The sequence below is a fragment of the Crinia signifera genome, chromosome 3 (assembly GCF_055691185.1).
Source record: "Crinia signifera chromosome 3, ASM5569118v1, whole genome shotgun sequence".
Lineage (NCBI taxonomy): Eukaryota > Metazoa > Chordata > Amphibia > Anura > Myobatrachidae > Crinia > Crinia signifera.
This window is the reverse complement of record NC_139219.1, coordinates 138,795,402-138,814,622: the sequence shown is the minus strand read 5'-3', so window position 1 is coordinate 138,814,622 and position 19,221 is coordinate 138,795,402. Positions and strand designations below refer to the sequence as shown.

At 44.3% G+C, this 19,221-nt stretch overlaps 1 protein-coding gene across 1 annotated transcript in view; it reads left to right on the top strand.

Annotated features, from left to right (window-relative positions):
- Positions 1-19,221, top strand: part of ECT2L (epithelial cell transforming 2 like) — an 83,285-nt gene that overhangs the window by 23,642 nt on the left and 40,422 nt on the right. Inside the window, exons 6-12 of the mRNA XM_083176588.1 lie at positions 7,523-7,650; positions 10,262-10,394; positions 10,481-10,649; positions 13,205-13,333; positions 17,286-17,378; positions 17,734-17,919; positions 19,042-19,145. Coding sequence (XP_083032714.1) covers positions 7,523-7,650; positions 10,262-10,394; positions 10,481-10,649; positions 13,205-13,333; positions 17,286-17,378; positions 17,734-17,919; positions 19,042-19,145 — 942 coding nt within the window. The remainder of the gene's footprint in view (positions 1-7,522; positions 7,651-10,261; positions 10,395-10,480; positions 10,650-13,204; positions 13,334-17,285; positions 17,379-17,733; positions 17,920-19,041; positions 19,146-19,221) is intronic.

Here is a 19,221-nt window from a genome sequence, read left to right as displayed (position 1 = left end):
GAAATATGGTGGGAAAATGTGAAGCAGTGCAAGTGCTGGGTCTGGGGCAGTAGGGTGGGAGAGGATAGTGCTTATCAGGAGGAATACTTCCGCCCAGAGGGGCCGCAAGGCCGGGCATTCCCAGAAGACATGGATAAGGTCTCCAACCCGCCCACATCTCCTCCAGCAGAGGTTCGTGGTGGATGGCCAGATCCTATGCAATCTCTCAGGAGTGAAGTAGGCTCTGTGGATAAGTTTAAAAAACATTTCAGAGTGGTGTAAGCAACGTGAGATCTTAAAACACGACTTGAAGATACCGTCCCAGTCCTCCTCAGAGAGGGACACTTTTAAGTCTCTTTCCCACTGTGTTTGGGAAGGCGATTTATGCCCATCCGAGGCTGGCGTGAGCTGGGTATACCATTTAGAGATTCCCCCCTTATGAGAGGGGGTGCTCGCTAAATTTTTCAAATATGTAGGTATAAAGGGGGGTTGGCTTGATGCTGGTAAGTGTGCTTGGAGCCAACTTCTTAATTGTAAGTATATAAAGAAGTCCTGCTTTGGGATGTTATAATTATTCTGTATATCCGTGAACGATCTGAGGTGTCCTTCTATGTAGAGATCGCCAACTGAGGATATACCCTGAGCTACCCATCTATTCAGCTGGGGTATAGGGATTAGGGACTTAAGGGATTTAAGTGACAAAGAGGGGGCTGGTAGAGTTGCTCTATCTGTAGCTTCTACGACTTTATGCCAGGCGTCAAGTGTTACTTGGACAGATTTACATTGTGTTGTGATTTGGCGCGCTATAGTAGGGGGTAGCCACAGTAAGTCTACCAATGGGATGGGGTGGGAATACGAGCTTTCCAGGACTACCCAGGGTTTTTGATCAATAGGTGACATCCAGTCCCTAACTTGGTTTAGGATACAGGAAGTAAGGTAGCGCTCTAAGTCGGGAAATGCCACACCTCCACCTGTTTTGGGTTTTATTAGGGTTTTCTTTGCTACCTTGGGTCTAGCCCCCTTCCAGACGTATTTAGATATAAATTGGTTAAATCTTTGAAGAACGGCCTTAGGGGGAAGTCTTGGAATGGACCTGAAAAGGTACATCAATTTTGGAAGGAGAACCATTTTGGCAGCCGCAATTCTCCCCAGCCACGACACATCGTGTAGCATCCAATCCCTAGTTAAATCAGAGAAAACCTTTAGTAAGGGATTGTAATTACAATCAATGATATGTTTTCCGGGGGCCAATTGTATTCCTAAGTATTTTAGAGAGCAGAGCTGCCAGGAGTAATTATAGCATTCTTTCAGCTGTGTGACTAGCTCTTGCGGTAGGCCTAACGGTAGAGCCTCCGTCTTACTTGTATTGAGTTTATAATATGAAACTTCAGAATATTCTCTCAATACTTTATGTAGGGCAGGAAGGGAGTTTATGGGGTCTAAGATACATAATAGGACATCGTCGGCGAATAAACTTATTTTATGGGAAAGATTACCAATTATCGGGCCTAGTATGGAGTTCTCGCTTCTAATGCGTTCAGCTAGAGGCTCAATTGCGAGAGCAAATATTAAGGGGGATAAGGGGCACCCTTGGCGAGTGCCATTGGAGATTTGGAAGCTTCGTGATGTACAGCCATTGGTGAATACCCTAGCGGAGGGTTGAGAATAAAGGGCCAAAATAGAGTCTAATATACGTCCCTGGAAGCCAAACTTTTCCAGGGCTGATTGCATAAAGCCCCAGTGGAGCCTATCAAATGCCTTCTCGGCGTCCAACGATAGGACCAATAGGGGGGTCATTTCTGCTGAGCAATGTTCAATAACGTCTATAACCCTGCGTGTGTTGTCTGGGGCCTGCCTATTTAAGACAAATCCCACCTGGTCATTTTTAATGAGGGAAGGGAGGAGAGGGCTTATTCGATTTGCAACAAGTTTAGCATAAAGCTTCAGGTCTGAATTGAGAAGCGCAATGGGTCTATAATTTTGGACCGAGGTAGGAGGTTTACCTGGTTTGGGTATGGTAACTATGCGGGATTCAAGCATTTCTGGGGGGAAACTCTTAGTTTCAGAAGCTTCATTAAAAACTTTGACAAGTGTAGGGGATAATTGGGATTTAAATGTTTTATAAAAATTTGATGGGAAGCCATCTGGTCCTGGGGCCTTGTCCATCGGTAGGGAATCAATGGCGCACTGTACCTCTTCCGAGGTCCAGGGGGCGTTAAGGGATAAACGGGCCTCCGGGGGCAAAGCAGGTAGGGAGATTTTGTCAAAAAAATTCTCTATTCCTTCTGCGTCAGGCTGGGGGGTGTTGGGGTCCCCCTTTAGATTGTATAGTTTAGAATAGTATGTTGAGAAGACATTAGCTATTTCGTTGGGGTCAAATACTTTCGCTCCGTGTTCTGAGTAAATCAGGTGGATCTTTTCTTTGGCTCTCTTGCCCCTCAACTTCCTAGCCAACATCCTTCCCGCCCTGTCGCCAAGGAGGTAGTATTTTTGGTTCAGCCTAGCAATATTGCGGTGTACCGTGGCTAGGTAGTGACCGTTGACCCTGTCTCTGGTTTCGTTTAGCAGCTTAAAGAGGGATTTGTCATTTGGGTCTGCCTTATGGGCCGACTCCAAGGAAGCCAGGGCGATTTCATCTTGTTCTAAGGTTTTCCTATAATCTTTTTTAAGCTTTGCAGCTATCTGGATCGCGGATCCTCTTACCACCGCCTTGAGAGCACACCAGTGGGTGAATGTGGAGGTGTCCCCTGAGGAATTTTCTGAGAGATAGTGCTCCACGGCTTCCTGGATTACTTTGTGGGACTCTGGGTGGGTGAGGCTTTGGGAGCCTAGCCTCCAAGGACCCGGGGTGATTATTCTAGTGGCTATGTCCCACTTTAGCAACAGCGGAGAGTGGTCTGACCACGTTCTAGGGAGTATTTTGACCTGGGAAAAAGAGTTGACAGACCACTTATCCGAGAGGGCTAGGTCTATTCTTGAGTATGTACTGTGTGGGTGTGAAAAGAAGGTGTAGTCTTTCACCGTTGGGTTTTTAACCCGCCATACGTCATATAGGTCATATTCTAAGAGTAACTGCTTGATACTCTTTGAGGGGGGGAGGGCATGTCTACGGAGCAAGGACTGGTTCCGTGAGTTATCTATTGATAGGTCTGGAACTAAGTTAAAGTCTCCTAGTAGTAGTATGGCTCCTTTAGCTAATTGCTGGATCTTTGTGAAGAGTTTCCTGCAGAATGCAATTTGCTTGGTGTTGGGGGCGTAACAGGATGCTATAGTCACTTCCTTATTGTCTAAGAGGCCCGTTAAAATCAAAGATCTACCTTCAGGGTCAGAGAATTGGGAAGTGAGGGAGAAGGGGCATTGTTGAGAGATCAAGATTGCAACTCCTGCCTTCTTAGCTGGGCCATTGGCTGTATAGCAGTGGGGGAAGTGTCTATCATGGAACCTCGGAGGGGCGGAGGCCATGAAATGTGTTTCTTGTACGGCCACAATGTTGGCCTTCTGTTTATGAAAGTAATCTAGTGCTAACCTCCTCTTATTTGGCGAATTGAGGCCCTTGGCATTTATAGAGAGACAGTTAACCATAATCTATATGTGGGTATATAATAAACGATACCATAGTCAGATATAAAGGCGAGAACCGCTGGTATGCAGTAAGAGTGACAGGGGAGGGAGGGAGAGGAGTGGGAAATGAGAGGGGTTGGGTGGGACAGAAACCCCCTGTCGGGGGGGGTAGTAGGATGCCAAACCATGGCAACTCGGAACATCGATGGGGGGGGTAGTGGATGAGTAGGCGGAGAGCCACCACACCTGGACATTTAGACAAAGTCCAGATGATGGGTAGGAAGGAAAAAAGAGAAGGCATGGAAAATAAGAGAAACAACAGTAACCTGTCTAATATAAAAACATTTTCAACATTGAAGAAATATAGTGAATAAAGAGAATAAAGAGTCTCTGGGCCACCCAAATGCTAGCACCAAATACTGCAAGGTATCGACAGAACGTAGGTCTGACGGCAGTATCTTGTTCTACAGGGGGGCCTGAACAACATTTTAAGAAAATAGACTAATTGAACTAACTTTACTAGATAAATTAAATTCTACATCTAGTGTTAACACGCCCATGGGGGCCTTAGGGAGAAATATAACACAAGGTACCGCTTCTAGTGATCCGTGTCCGGGGCGGACCAGTCCAGCTGAAGTCCACTCCCCGACGGAAGGCCTGGCGAGGATCTAGCGGGGTTCAAGGTTGATAAAAAATGCTTCCCTTCTTCAATGGTTGAGATGACTACTGTCGAGCCGCCTCTATTTATAAGCAGTTTGGTAGGGTAGCCCCATCTGTAGAGGATGTTTTCCTTCCTGAGCGCAGCAGTGATGGGATAAAAGGAACGTCTTTTGGCCAGCGTTTCTCGGGAGAGATCTCCGAAGATTTGTATAGGGCCTAAGGCTTTGGTCGTTTCCTCTGAGGGTCTTGCTGCTTTGAGAATTGCTTCTTTAATGTGAAAGAAGTGGATCCTCATGAGGACGTCGCGAGGGGCTTCAGACGGGGCACCCTTGTTTTTGGGCAGTCTATGGATCCGATCAATCAGTAGATCTGAGGATGAGGTATTTGGAAGGAGTTTCCGGAAAATGTCACTTGCGAAGTCGTTCAGGCTGCTGTTGGAGATTGTTTCCGGGACCCCTCTGAGTTTGATGTTGTTTCGGCGAGACCTGTCCTCCAGATCTGAGAGCTTGTCTCGCAGGGAAGCGACCTCGGCCTGCAGTGCTTCGTGGGACGAGATCAGGACATTGTGGGAAGAGGCGAACTCACCCATTTTGGATTCCATATGATCTGTACGGTCCCCCAAGTCGTCAATCGATTTCTGGCATTCTTGTAAGGTATTCTTAAATTCCTCCGACACGTCTTTTTTAAATTGAGATAAAAGAAGCTTCATGGAGCCTACTGTAAGGGCTTGGTTGTCATCCAAGGCCTTTGCATCTGAAGGAGGAGGATCCATCGATGACGAGGTGGACTGCGTAGATGAGGAGGAATGAGGTTTAGGTGATTGTGACCTCGTCTCACTTCCCTTCTTAGAGCCCAGGGAGGGGGACTTAAAGAAGTCCACCTGCGGGACTGGTTTAGAAATCTTGCTGCGTTTCCCGGGCATTTTCAGGGCCTACAGCGCTTCCCCGATTAGGTTGGGGGGAGATCAGGATCCAGTAAATAGAGGCGGGGTGATTGGGCGTGACAGGTGTTAGATTACATAGAGAGCTTATCCAGGTGTGGAGTTGTCCGCCTAGGACATAGCTCTTAGAGAAGCATTAAGATTATAGGTCGCAGTTAGAGCCAGCACTCCTAGGTGGCGCCACAGTCTCATTTATCACTGGGTCAGTGATATAGTAATAATAACAATGCGGTCAGTGTGGAATTTTGCTGGGTATACCAATATTCAGTGGGGGTTGGGTGACACCCTGTCGGCTGTAAATTCCTCACTGAGTCCAGAGGTTATCTAGGTGCAATGAACCAGCCTGGGGGACTGGGCTGCTGCAGGGATCAGTGGGTGGCCCCTGACCACCACTTGAGTGAAGGTACCAGGGTGTTTGCAGGGCTTCTGGTGGGTTGAGGTCCTGTGGAGCTCCTCAGGGCTTTAGAGTACTCTCAGGGATGCCCCCAAGACTGGTCAAGAGACCTCTGTGCTTGGGGAGAGGTAAGGAGGCCTGGAATCCCCCTCCGCCGCCTCCCAGCACCTGTGGAGCCCGCTCAGCGGCTGCGTGTAAAATTTAGGCCCCGGTTTCAGTATCGCGGTAGGCCTCCGTTTCCGGGCCTCCGCTAGAGAGTGTTCGTCTGCCTAGTGCTAATCTGCTCCCTCCGGAGGGCACAGGGGCGGTCAGGGGAAGCCCCCAGAAGTAGCGGGGAGCTCCAGAGGGGGGTATCGCTCCGGCGCGAGCGGCCGGATCTAAGATGTCCGCCGCTTCTATGGGTGAGGGAGTGCACCTCCGCACCTCCCGTCTACGGAGCTCAGACTCAGGGCAGCTGCAGGAAGGCGGCGGGCGCTCTCTCTACTCACCACCCCACGAAGAGACCCCCGGTCTGGCAGCCACGGGGGATCCGCTGCTGATGTCTTCGCGGTCGTGGAGCTTCTCCTCTGGGCGCCCGGAATCACCTGAGGCCGCGGCTTCAAAGCAGCTGAGGGCCGCAACCCGCAAGGAGAGATTTTCCCCCCCCCCCGGCTCCGCAGCACCGTCAGCCGCCTATCGGAGGTCGTCTGGGGCAACTCCTTCTCGCAGGATTTTAAGGTTTAGAGATATGCTGGGCAGAGAAGTGGATTTTTTGGGGTAAATATGCAGGAGCTCCCTGTAATGGTGTCCTATCTCTTGCACAGCTAGGCCACGCCCCCCAGACATTTGTGTTTTAATAACTAAAAGCCACACACTGCTACTCAATTTTATTTTCAATGTGACATAATTGAGCATGACTTTAGAATTCAAAAATTATAATAATTTAACAAGATTTACACTGGATTCAACTGTGAAAGAATTTTCAATCTGAAATAGGATAGTTCAATAATATCCTTCATTGAATGATATTGTACTTAGCAACAGTAAAAAAAGTAACTTTTCCTTTCCCCACTATCCAAGTGGGCATGGAGTTGGATATAAACCTGTGGCGAGCGTAGCGAGCCCTGCGAGGGGACACAGAATACTTTTTAAGAAATCTGCGTCCGCTCGCTTCGCTCGCCAGGCTTCGGGCTCGGTGGCTCGCTGCGCTCGCCACGCTTTATAAAATCAACTCTATGCCCACTTGGATAGTGGGGAAATGAACAGGACCTTGTTAACATTGAATCCTATACAAAATCGCATCGCATCGCATGCGATTGTATGCCTTAAGGTAAGGCATACAATAAGAAAATTGGCAGCCCAGATACTACATAAGTACCCAAATTTGTTCTCAAAATGTGCAAAACTGTGTTAACTGCAGGTGGGGCAGATGTAACATGTGCAGAGAGAGCTACATTTGGGTGGGGTGTGCTGAAACTAAAATCTAAATTGCAGTGTAAAAATAATGCAGTCAGTATTAACCATGCACAGAAACAAAATAACTCGCACAAATGCAACTCTCTGCACATGTTACATCTGTCCAACCTGCAGGGCACATGGTTTTGTCCATTTTGAGAACAAATTTGTACTGCGATCAAATCTGAATAAGGGCCAGGATCATCATCCAGGAAACTGCACTTGTTATGGTTCAGCTCCATCTTATGAAAGTAGATTTTGTACAACACCCTCAGCAAACATTGATGTGTTTTTATCCACAAACTAGTATGTCATGATTTTGCAAGGGTAGCCCTCAACGATATTTCTCCATGTTAAACTTTGTTAAACATAACTGAATTGCATCTGGAATGTATGAGTTTCTAAGGGAAGGGAGCACAAACACATCAGTAAGATCCGAAATGACTTCTCTCCTCTGCATCCATTATACCCCGGTGTATTTCCAATGTCCCCAAATAGCCTAAAAATATAACAACATATAATTCAAGTAGCTATATATATTTCTTATTTTTTAGGGACAGAAAAAAGGCTCAGATAAGACCCTTACTAGTCGGCTGAAGGAGGACGATAACAACACCCCCAGTTTCACATTGGCTGTGAAAAAGAAGCTTGTCCAACAATCATTAGGCTCTTTGCCAAAAAGGTAGAATCTGATCTACAAAATATAGAGAATAACTGGGACCAAGCACACTGTACTGCCTTGAACTAGACACACCTTGCTGTACTGTTGGTGTGGTATAAAAGATCTACAGTAATTAGGGGTTACGGTTACTAGACAGACAAGCATTAGGACAACACCACAAGGTCGACATGACTGAAGGTTGACAGAGTTATTAGGTCAACAGGGTCATTAGGTCGACATGGGGGTTTTCATTTTATTTTGAGCCAACGCGCTGACAGGCGGTATTTCATGCCCTACAATACACTAGGGCAGGGTTGGCCAAACCTGTCCTCAAGATCTACCAACGGTGCATGTTTTCCAGGCAACCTGTGGATCTCTAGTAGGAATGAATGCAGCATGTTTGAAAATGTGACAGCATTGACTACAGCTGTACACCAGCTAGGTGATTTGGAAAACGTGGACCGTTGGTAGATCTCGAGGACCGGTTTGGCCCCCCCTGCACTAGGGCATGGTGGGAAAATGAAATAGTGTGCCTGAAGCATGGCAAGCGCAGCGAGGGGACATGGTTCTACATTTCAATATTCAATGTTCCAACTGTCGAGTTAATGAAAATCCATGGATTTATCAAAATGGCGCAGTTTTGGAAAAAGTCAGCGGCTGTTTCTGACAATACAGACTCACCTCATAGGAAGGCGAGTCTGTAGCAGGTGAGTCCCAACTGGGATGTTGTTAACGATCCCCTCCCTAATCTGTACATGTTCAGACGATGGAGTCCACATTTATGACGGTCATGCTGCAGCCACAGCATGACCATCACTGACGCTCCCTTTTCCCCTGGCATCGGCAAGTGTGTATGTACTTGCCAATGCCGGCACCCTGCCGGGTCCCCGCCACCGACAATTTTGGCATCGGCAGGAACTTGTTTAGTGTGAATGGAGCTTTAGACCTGCAAACTATCATTTGACTTTAACTAGTGAAAGATTTTGTAATGTAATCATTTAATTCTAATTTTTATAGTACATTTTCAAACTAATGTTGCATTATCTGATATTGGATAACTCCCACTACTGTGACTGTGTGGAATATCATTCCATCAATATTGTTTGAAGTACTAACCTAAAAATAAGTACATTTAAAACATAAAACATTTTCCTGATACAAAATTATTATATATATTGTATATCTCATGGACTCGTCGATTGGGGGGGGGGGCATGTCCGAGCTGCGTGGTTTACAACCCCACCCAGATCATCCTCTCCCAAGACTTACAACTCTCATCATTCTTTTAGGGTACCCCAAAAAGTAGGGATCCCCCTTATTCCTTTCACCAATCTTTGCATACTGCTGCCTTCACACTGCAATATCTCTCTCACACTGAAGGTTCTGGTTCCCACGTTACACTGCAGGCATGGGTTCTTCTATCTTCATAGCAACACCCACATGCTGCTCCCCACTCCTCCATAGGGCCAGGGACCATGGAACCAAATTTCACCTATTCCATGGCCCCAGCACGGACTCTGGGATACTAGCCGGTGTCCTGCATCTCTTCTAAGCCCACTGAACAACTGCATGTCCTTTTTTCATTTGTCCTTAGCCCTCCTCACTTCCTGTCCTCCCACCTACATGTAGAAGGATCTGGAAGAATTGGTACAAGCTAGAATTGACCCAGCTCACTGATAAGGCTGCAAGGTTTTAAAGCTGGTCTGTAGAGTCTGGGATAACACAACTACACTACAACCCTCTATACGCTGCACTCCACATGAATTTACTAGAGCTCCAGGCAGATTAGAACGAGGGTAGAGGGAACATGGGAATGGGCCTGGTCCTCTTGATGGTAGGGACCAGAATATTGGGTGGTAAGGTAGAGAGGGACCAGGCCTGCACAGGGGTACAGGGTAAAGTGAAAGGAGGGGGCTGGTCTTGTTCTCTGGACCGGAGGGAGCAGACTAGAATAGAGGTGGCAAGGTAGAGAGGAGAAGGGGTGGAGTTGGTCCTCTGATCGGTAGGGAGCAGGTTAGAAAAGAGGGTGGAAAGGTAGAGGGGAAGAAAATATTATATTACAGTGAATTGTTAAGAGGAAAATAGTGTGTGCAATGCATGGCTTTTGCTTGTATACTGCACAAAACCTATGTATGTATGTATGTATGTATGTATGTATGTATGTTAAATTCTCAGCTGCATCTTCTATAATGTACATTAAATACTGTAAGCATGATGTGAGAAAATTGCATTCAGCCATCTTTTTAAATATTTCATCCTGTCTTCCAGTCTGGAAACATATGATCAGTATATCACCAATAAACTTCATCAGTACATTTTCTAAAAATACAAGTGAACAATTTAATTGTAGAAAATATGCCTGTGCTGCGTAATCTGTGTCAATGGAAATCTTGTAGAATGTAAGCATGCTACAGGTTTTTAAGTTTTAACATAAATAATAAATATACATTTTGTATAGTTGGTTTACGACATATAGCACAGTACCTAATTTACTGTAAAGACTTATATTTCCATGAGGCCTTTAACACTCATGGTATTACTATAACAGCCCATACCTTAGAATTCTGTAGCTGTATACTGGTATCTGTAGCATGACTTGTGTATTAACACTTTGTTCTGTTGATGTTTTCAGGCACAATATAGCTGGAGAGAACACCCATACAGCTACCAGGCAACGTAGCAGTCTCCGCTATCAGTATACACATCCCTGTAATTCCAGTCATCTTCATCTTGTGCTGATATCATCCCACATACCGGCCTATGAGGTCCATTCTTTTATATATGGTCAACTGGTATGACTGCCAATATTCAGTGTAAATGTCAGTAAACTCTTCCTGTCTTGTTTCTGCAGGTGGTTCTCGATAGTGTTAACCCCGGTGTGATTCCTGTTGTTTACGACTACAGTGGGATGACGCCTGAAAGTGTACTCTTCTATGTGGAAAAAGCATTGGACGGGCGTACCGTGCAGAGCATTGGGCTGATAACAGATGGAGATTCCCAGCAGATACACTTATTACAGGGTTAGCACTGGGGCTGTATTATCATTATATTGTGTCCGGACAAGGCATCACATGGAACAGCTTAGAAAGGAATAAGCCAGGATCATTCATACAGGATAGACAGAGTAGCATATACAAGTCAGTAAATGGCATCATAATATAAATGGAGCCAGAAGCTTCTACAAAATGTCACCTTTCATAAGGCATCTAGCTGAAATGTTGGCTTTAATGGGGTTTTAGATTTTCCCGATTCATTACAATGGGAATGATAAAAACAAGATTTCGTTTTTGTAAGACTGTGGATCTCTTAATATCTAAACCTGACAAACAGCCTGATTACTAATCCTTGGTTTAATTGTGTCATTTAGCCTAAACTACGGTATTATTTCAATTACAGCTTAGGTTGAAATCTAATGGACCATACCAGCAGTATGTCACATGTGTAATATGAAACACATCACATTTCATAATGTAATGTGTATGTGTGTGTAGCCGGAGGGCAGGAGAAGATTGTGTCATGAATGAAGGATGCATCTGACCTTTATCTGCCACTACCCAAACCAGATATCCATCTGATCAGAACTAGGAATTAGAAGGCCCCCATACACTACCGCGATTTGGGCCGATTTCACCCGGTCCCGACGGATCGGGCCGTGACATTGGCCCAAATCGGATGCCTTTTGCTAACCCCTCGGCCCCGATTCGCAGTCCCGTGCGCATTGGACCTGAGTTGGAGGTCGGACCTGCATGCAGGCCTGACCTTGGACCCTCCTCCTGGCAGTGGGGAACAGGGATGCCATCACATGTGAAAGGACCGCATGCGATCCTGACACCCGTGAAGGTCCCTGGAGGCTCACGGGAGATCACAGGCCATAAAAAAAAAAACTTTTTGTGTATCATCATTTCAACATAAATTGGACCTATTAGAATTACTCTGGGCAACCTAGCCTATCATTTATTTCTGTCTATCATTTTTATAATCAGGTACACTTAGGTGTACCAGGAATTTAATACACCATACAATAAAAAAATAATTCCCTCAATAAAAGCTGCAATGTTATAAAACTCTGCCGTACGTTAGTGGTGTAATACAATATAAATGTTGCAACCTCTACTCAATTGTTTAATAGATGAACTCCCTAGGGAAATAAAAACTCTTAAAGTGTCTTGATGTCTTCGTGGTTAGTGTGCCGTAACACAGCCACAGCCAGGATGCGACTCATGCCCAGCAATTTCCCATGCTCGCTGCCTAACTTGATCTACCCCATTAATCCTTTCTGCTTTCTAGGATGCAATAGAGCAGTGTAGGGATGCCAATCCCGGGGCATTTTTTCAATCCCGGGAATCGGGATTGAAAAATGCTCAATCCCGGGATTCCCGGGATCCCGGGATTGGCATCTCTAAGTCAGTTTAGGCCAAAAAACAATAAAATAAGAAGCCGAGTCCCAGTCCCCCCGCCCCCCCCCCGCTCCAGCCGCCCTGCACATTCATTTACTTACACCAGCGGCCGGGAGCAGGGCAGACAGGAGCGGGAGGCGTCGGCGGTGGTAGCAGCAGCAGCAGAGCCGACGGCTGATGCTGCCAGGTCCGGTCCAGCGGGCGGCCGACGCTGCCAGGTCCGGTCCAGCGGGCGGGCAGCAGAGCGGGCGGCCGACGCTATCCAGGTCAGAGATGATTCTGGAGCAGGTATGGGCAATCCGACCTGCGCAGCGTGATGGTCAGAGGTCACGCTGCGCAGGTCGGACTGCCCATACCAGCTCCAGACTGCAGTCTGGGGATCAGGAACTCCTGGGTAGCGTCTGTGCACTCGCTCAGACGCTGCCCGGCATTAGATATGCGCATGCGCATATAATCCCGAAATCCCGGGATTGGAAAATCCAATCCCGGGATTCAAATCCCGGCGTTTTTTAGGCCAAATCCCGGGATCCCGCCGATCCCGATCCCGGGATTGGCCACCCTAGAGCAGTGGTTCTCAAAGTCGGTCTTCAGAACCCCACACAGTTCATCTTTTCCAGGTCACCCGACTGGTGCACTCATTACTGACTGACACATTTTAAAAGATCCACAGGTGGCACTAATTATTTCTCTTGTGATTCTGTGAGGAGACCTGCAAAATGTGCACTCTGTGGGGTCCTGAGAAACTGCAAAAGAGAAATGATCAACATAATCTGGTTGGTTGCTATGGGCAAAAACACTTTTCAGTTTTAGAAGCTTTAGTGAATTTACCCCTATATGTTTTACAATAATCTGTCACATATACTGTATTATTATTTTTACTGCAAATCTCTAAATAGGAAAAATACTTTTAGGGGCTTAATTACTAAGATGGAAGTTCTATTGAAGATTAGATGTTGCCAATAGCAACCAATCAGAACCTACTTCTTATTTGTTTAGCACCATCTAGAAGAGAATAGATAGAATCTGATTGGTTGCCAATACCAACGTCCCATCTTCAATAGAAATGCCATTTAGTAATGTAACCCCATAGTCCTATAGTTTTCATGTAGAAAAATATACTCCAAACAGTTAATTTATACTTATAGATTTTGTTTTATTTTCTATTTACATATATACAGAAGTTATAATCAATTCTCAGAGTGTCCTAAGCCCTGACATTAGAGAGTTTTGGGAAAAGCTGGGGAGCTGTGTGGTGCCGGAGAAAGATGGTGGTCATATTGACGTATTTGTCCCACTGGCAGCTTCAGGTAAGGCAAGTCTTATAAGCAGGTCATTTTATTTCATGATGGTTTCTATAAACCTAGATGGCTTCTAAAATGAAAATGAGTAACTGTACATGTATGTAAGAACTTACGTCCCAACATGGGTGAACTAATAATTGCAGTGGGGTTGTGGCTGCGGCATTGTGGGGAAATAACCACGTCGTCGTGGTCACGCATGACATGCAGGCATCTGGATGCCACAAAGGAAAGAAAGGTATACAGCGCTGGATAGTTCTGAATGATGACCACTACACACTTAGTATAGTAAATTACAAATACATTTATTGTACATATAACAAATAAAGAGAGTACTCTCTGAGAATAAAATATGAAAAATACTTATGATTAAAAAATATTGCGCAATGAATAAAAAATTGGGGGGATTGAAGAAGAAAAAAAGTATATAAATGAAGGGGTTAATGCATGCACTTAGCTCCGGAAAAAATGACGGTAGTTCATGTGCCAATAATTTTGTTATAATTACCACCAGTAATGATTAGAACATCAGGGTCTCATCTGGGGACCTGGAGATGGTACCGGTTAATTCCCAGCTTGTCGGTCCAATGTACCTCAGATGTACTTGGAGCAGGAATGGTGGGTGGAAGATGGAGTGGCCACCGCCGTGAATCTCTGCCAAGGAGGTATGGACCTGTGCCTCAGGTGAATTGCAGCAGGAATGGTGGGTGGAAGATGGAATGGCCACCGCCGTGACTCACTGCCAGAAGAGGTGGGGACCAATTGTCCCAAAGTGATGGAAGCTGGTCCGGAATAGATTCGCTGTGGTGGAGCCTGGTGCAAGGTGGTTCAGGCTCTTAATTGGGGTCCAAGTGGAAGATGGGACTTGGGTGGATATCAGGGTCTTGAATATGGCTCAGCTCAACGCGTTTCGACGTCTTCAGGACGTCTTCATCAGGAGCAGTGGATGCCACAAACCAGGACAGATATGTTGATCATGGGATAGTCAACCCACATCTGTCCTAAAAAAATCATGGAAAGCTGGAAGGTATCGTATTAATGCGAGGCAAAATTGGCATTAAAAAGTGATCTACAGCTTTTATTTGTATTCACAACAACCTTTAAGGTCATTGGGCCTTATTCTAGTTCACTCTTTCTGACAAATTCCTTCTTAGATGGACAAAACCATGTGCACTGCAGGTGGGGTAGATGTTACTTGTGCAGAGAGAATTAGATTTGGGTGGGGTTTTACTTCAAAGTGAGATCTATATTGCAGTGTAAAAATAAAACAGTCTGTATTTACCCTGCACAGAAACAAAATAAGTCACCCAAATCTAATTCTCTCTGCACATTTACATCTGCCCCACCTGCAGTGCACATGGTTTTGTCCATCTAAGAAGGATTTTGTCAGAAATAGTGAACCAAAATAACCCCCATTGTTACAACAGAAAAATGAACACTTAGCAAAGGAAACAAACTGGAGGACTTTGTGTATCAATTTGCATAAATGGACCAAATATTTGCAGTGGGGCACATAGTTTTCAGAAGTAAGTGGAGTTGCAATTGCAGTGGATGAGCAGTTTGCCAAGGGAGTTGGGTAGAGTGAAGGAGCACCTTCTGAGGTATGGAGTAAACTCACCATTAAGACTCATTGTGGAACAGAGCAGATTATATGATTGAAAGTGAAAAAAAAAAGTGAAAAGAGCACAATTCCAGATTAGTCTCCTATTGCAGTGCAAATCTGCAACAGCTTAAAGCTAGCAGATTGGTATTGTTTGTTATGGATCCTATTTATTATCTAGGGCAGGCATTCCCAACCACGGTCCTCAAGGCACACCAACAGTGCAGGTTTTAGTGATATCCAGGCTTCAGCACAGATGTTTAATCAGAATCCCTCAGATGCTAATTAAGTCACCTGTGCTCAAGCCTGGATATCTACAAAACCTGCACTGTTGGTGAGCCTTGAGGACTGTGGTTGGGAATTCCTGATCTAGGGCAACTGGCCCCTGATGATTAACTATCCAAGTCAACGTGAGTTGTGGTGGGCTATAACAATAAAGTAGTATTGCTCCGTGTTCGTGGTGGCTGATTTCCATCTGACCCTGCAGTGTTAATGCACCTGCATGAACTGAGTTTACACATGTGCTCTGCCAGAGGGTATGCCAAGCCGGAGGGGGCGAAGGGATCCAATAAGTTATTTCTTCCCACTCCAGATCTTCTGCTGAGCTGCTGAGGGAACTGTGCCATCTATGGGGAGAACTTATTGCTGCTAATAGGTTCTGCAAGGGCTATCCTATAAGCCCCAATGTTGGTGCCCTAATCCCCCAATGCCGGCACTAATTGGCTATTATGATTAATATGCCTTAAGCACGCAAAGCATAATCCCCAGCAAGCAGCCCTTCAGACTTGCTAGAACTTATCCCAGATCCCATATCTTATTAGACGATCGTGGCACATTGTTTATAACAAAAAATTTGGGAACATAATGAGATAACCAAATACTCCCGCAGGCAACCTCTGAAACTTTTAGTTCTTGGATTTGCTCAACACAGCTTGGGTCCATAATAATGCATTGGTCCATTACTTGATACTGGCAGAAACTAGTAAATGAGTAGACCCATTAACAAGGAAGCTTAAAATAACTGATAATATATAGCCTGGACTATTTTTTACTATAACTAAAATAGAGAGAACATGAACATCCAGCTGCAGTGTTACTGCCATTGTGTGGAGATAACGGCAAGAAAAAAATGTGCCCCTTCCTTCTAGAGACTATGAGCATAGCGCTGAACAACCTAGGTTTTTGGAGGTTTGGGGTAGAGATATTGGGGAAAATTTACTAAGATGTGTATTCTACTTCACATGTGATGTTGCTATGGGCAACCAATCAGATCCGGTTTACTATCTTCTAGAGGGAGCTAAATAAATAAGTAGATTCTGATTGGTTGCCCATAGCAACATCACATGTGAAGTAGAAAACACATCTTAGTAAATTTTCCCCATTAAGTGTCCCTAAAATCCAGTAAGCAAAAAAGGAATGTTTACTTGTATAAAATGCTCATCCGCCACTTAAAGAAGTATTCAAATCTGAAATACTTCTGCCTAGGGGAAGGAGGGTCATTTTTAGTCCTGGCACGACAATAATGTGAGAGTGGGTCACTTTTTTAATGTATCCCCCATCATTTGGGATACAACACCTCAAGAAGGAATACTTGTTTACATTATTTATATCATACTGGAAGGGTATGAGGGTTTTAGGGAAATGGGTATCAGTGGTAAAATCATAATTTGATTACCTGCATGGGACTGGTTTACTATCAAAGAGAGAGTGTGTGATTATATTTTGTCAACATGCCGCATGTTGACATTATGACCAACACTGCCAACATGGTAAAATATTAAAATGTTTATAATGTTGACAAAACATTTCTGGTGGTTCCGTGGTGTGTTCCCTGGTTTGGTAGATCCAGCGGTGTCTTGCTTGTAGAGCCATAATGTCAGGATGACTTCCGGTGGATACTGTGGCAAGTGTGACTAACCATAATCCTGGACATTAAGCCTCCCCTTAGTGCCCAATCCTGCCCCTGGGGCCTAATCCTAACTCTACTGGTCCATGCACATATAGACATTTTGATAAAGTCAACATTCTGCACATGCTGACAATTTCACTGTCGATATCATAACTGTTGTGATTGGCATAATGATTACATCCTATCAAAACGTGAGTCTCAAGATGGTATTTAATATATTGAAACGTTTGTTATATCTAGTTTATTTTAGCTTATAATCATATAACAGTAGTTGAGCTCACACGTGTCTTTCTCCACTATAGGAGACCAGAGTTTGTGGTTTAAACTTGATAGAATTATATTGGAATAATTCTATTTTCCCAGTCTTGTGCACTGATTTCAAAACATTTGTAGGTGATGTACATTACACATTGAATGCAGCCTATCGTCATGTTGTGTCTCATATATTGTAGAGTCCGGAATGGAAATACTTGAGAATCTGTCTCATCTTGTTGGCGTCTTCTTCTGTTCGCCAACTGGAATAGCCACAGGCTCTTACCAACATAGTAAGTTTTGCTATGGTTTTACATCATATTGTCATTTTGTCTTGGAATAAGTTGGAATTTTCAATATGAGAAGGCTTCTTCCGGCAACATCTTTATTTTCATTGCTGTGTAATTAAATTCTATTCTATAAGTAATTCTTAGTACTTGTGATGACATCATTACAAAATATGCTTTATTTAAAATGATTTAAGCTGCCCCTGCTGTCGCTAACCTGAAAAGATGATTATCATTTTATGTACATTTCTGAATAAATACAAATAAATTATTAAGAAACATGAGGAGACTAAATTTGTCGCCTCAATTCTTTACATCAACCTTCAACATGTCTACATCAATGTAATGTGCTTATCGCCAGTTCTCAGTGAATGGAGGATTGTACCTGGAAGGAATGAATCCCCTCCACTTCTATACTTCAATGAAGTAAAGCTGCAGGCTTGGTGCAGGCTTGCCAGTGTGATGGAGGATGCTCTCTGCATGATTAGGAAGCAGATGAAACTGTACATCAGTGATCTTCAGAGAAATGTATCTGGGAGGATAATAGGTAATGACACGTATGATATATATATATATATATATCACACTCACTTTTTGCATTTATAGAACTGGGATGCTCAATACTCAGGCTAACATCATAGTCCAATGTGACAAATATAGAAGGTAGGGACAGAGTACACACACCAGATTTTCTTGATCATAGTAAAATCATACTTTATTTGGTCATCTTTAAAAAAAACCTTGTCCACGAATTTTTAAAGATGACCTAATAAAGGATGATTTTACTATGATCAAGAACATTTGGTGAGTGCACTCTGTGTATATATACAGTATAGCCTTACTATTTTATAATCACTTTGTCGTATACTATGTAAATGTTTATGTTCTGATTTAACACTCATTGGGGTCGATACTATTAGATGCGGATGATTCACACTCGCGAATCTTCACGGTATTGGGCACACTTTATGGTGGACTGAATTTGCTTAAGAGTGCTCACACCTCCAAAGGGTTGCAAGCAATTTTAAGCGAATTCGGCCCAGAAAGGGTCTGAGATCACCTTAATTTGTGTGCCGTTTCCAGCATTTAAACGGCACCTTGCATCTTTCGGCGCTAATAGGATGGACCCCTTTGAATGCATGCTGCCACATTGACCGGATTATAGTGAAAGAGATGTAGTGCTGTAGCGAGCTGTAGGGATGTTAGAAAAGTAGATGCTAAGGTGTGGAGTTTTCCACATTAACCTTAGCATGATTCAGGTAATTACACCAAGCTCAGTCTTATTGTTGTATATAAAATGAATGTGTTTCAAGTGGAGTAGGCTTCATTTCCTGTACCAAGATGGCAACCAAGGCTACGTCTAAGTTTGTGTGGAGCCATCTTGAGACTGTCTGAGAGTGCCATAGTGGAAGACAGTAGTCTTCCACTTAGCTACAGCCAGACCTAGTCTACCTGTTACCTACCCACATTTACCAGCTGGTGAGCTGTAGGATACCCTGCTTCTCTCTATTTACCAGTGTGTGTATAACAGTGAGTACACCTGTACCTGCTTAATCTTTACTAAAACCACTCCATCAGGATGTGCATTGGTGGAAAGCATATATAATCTGTGCAAGTTATTAGTGATGAATAATGCTCTTGTAACATGTAATATGTTTCCTATGTATAGGACAGTTCATGTATGACACCATGCCTATGGTAAAGGTGCAGACATATCATGAGGTTGCTGAGGCTTTAACTGAGGCTCTGGTGGAACTTTCTAAAGAGAAAAATGTAAGGAAACGGTAACTGGAAGTTCCAGTGAAAATGTTACAGCTATTACAAAATACAAGGAATTCTAAATATCTGC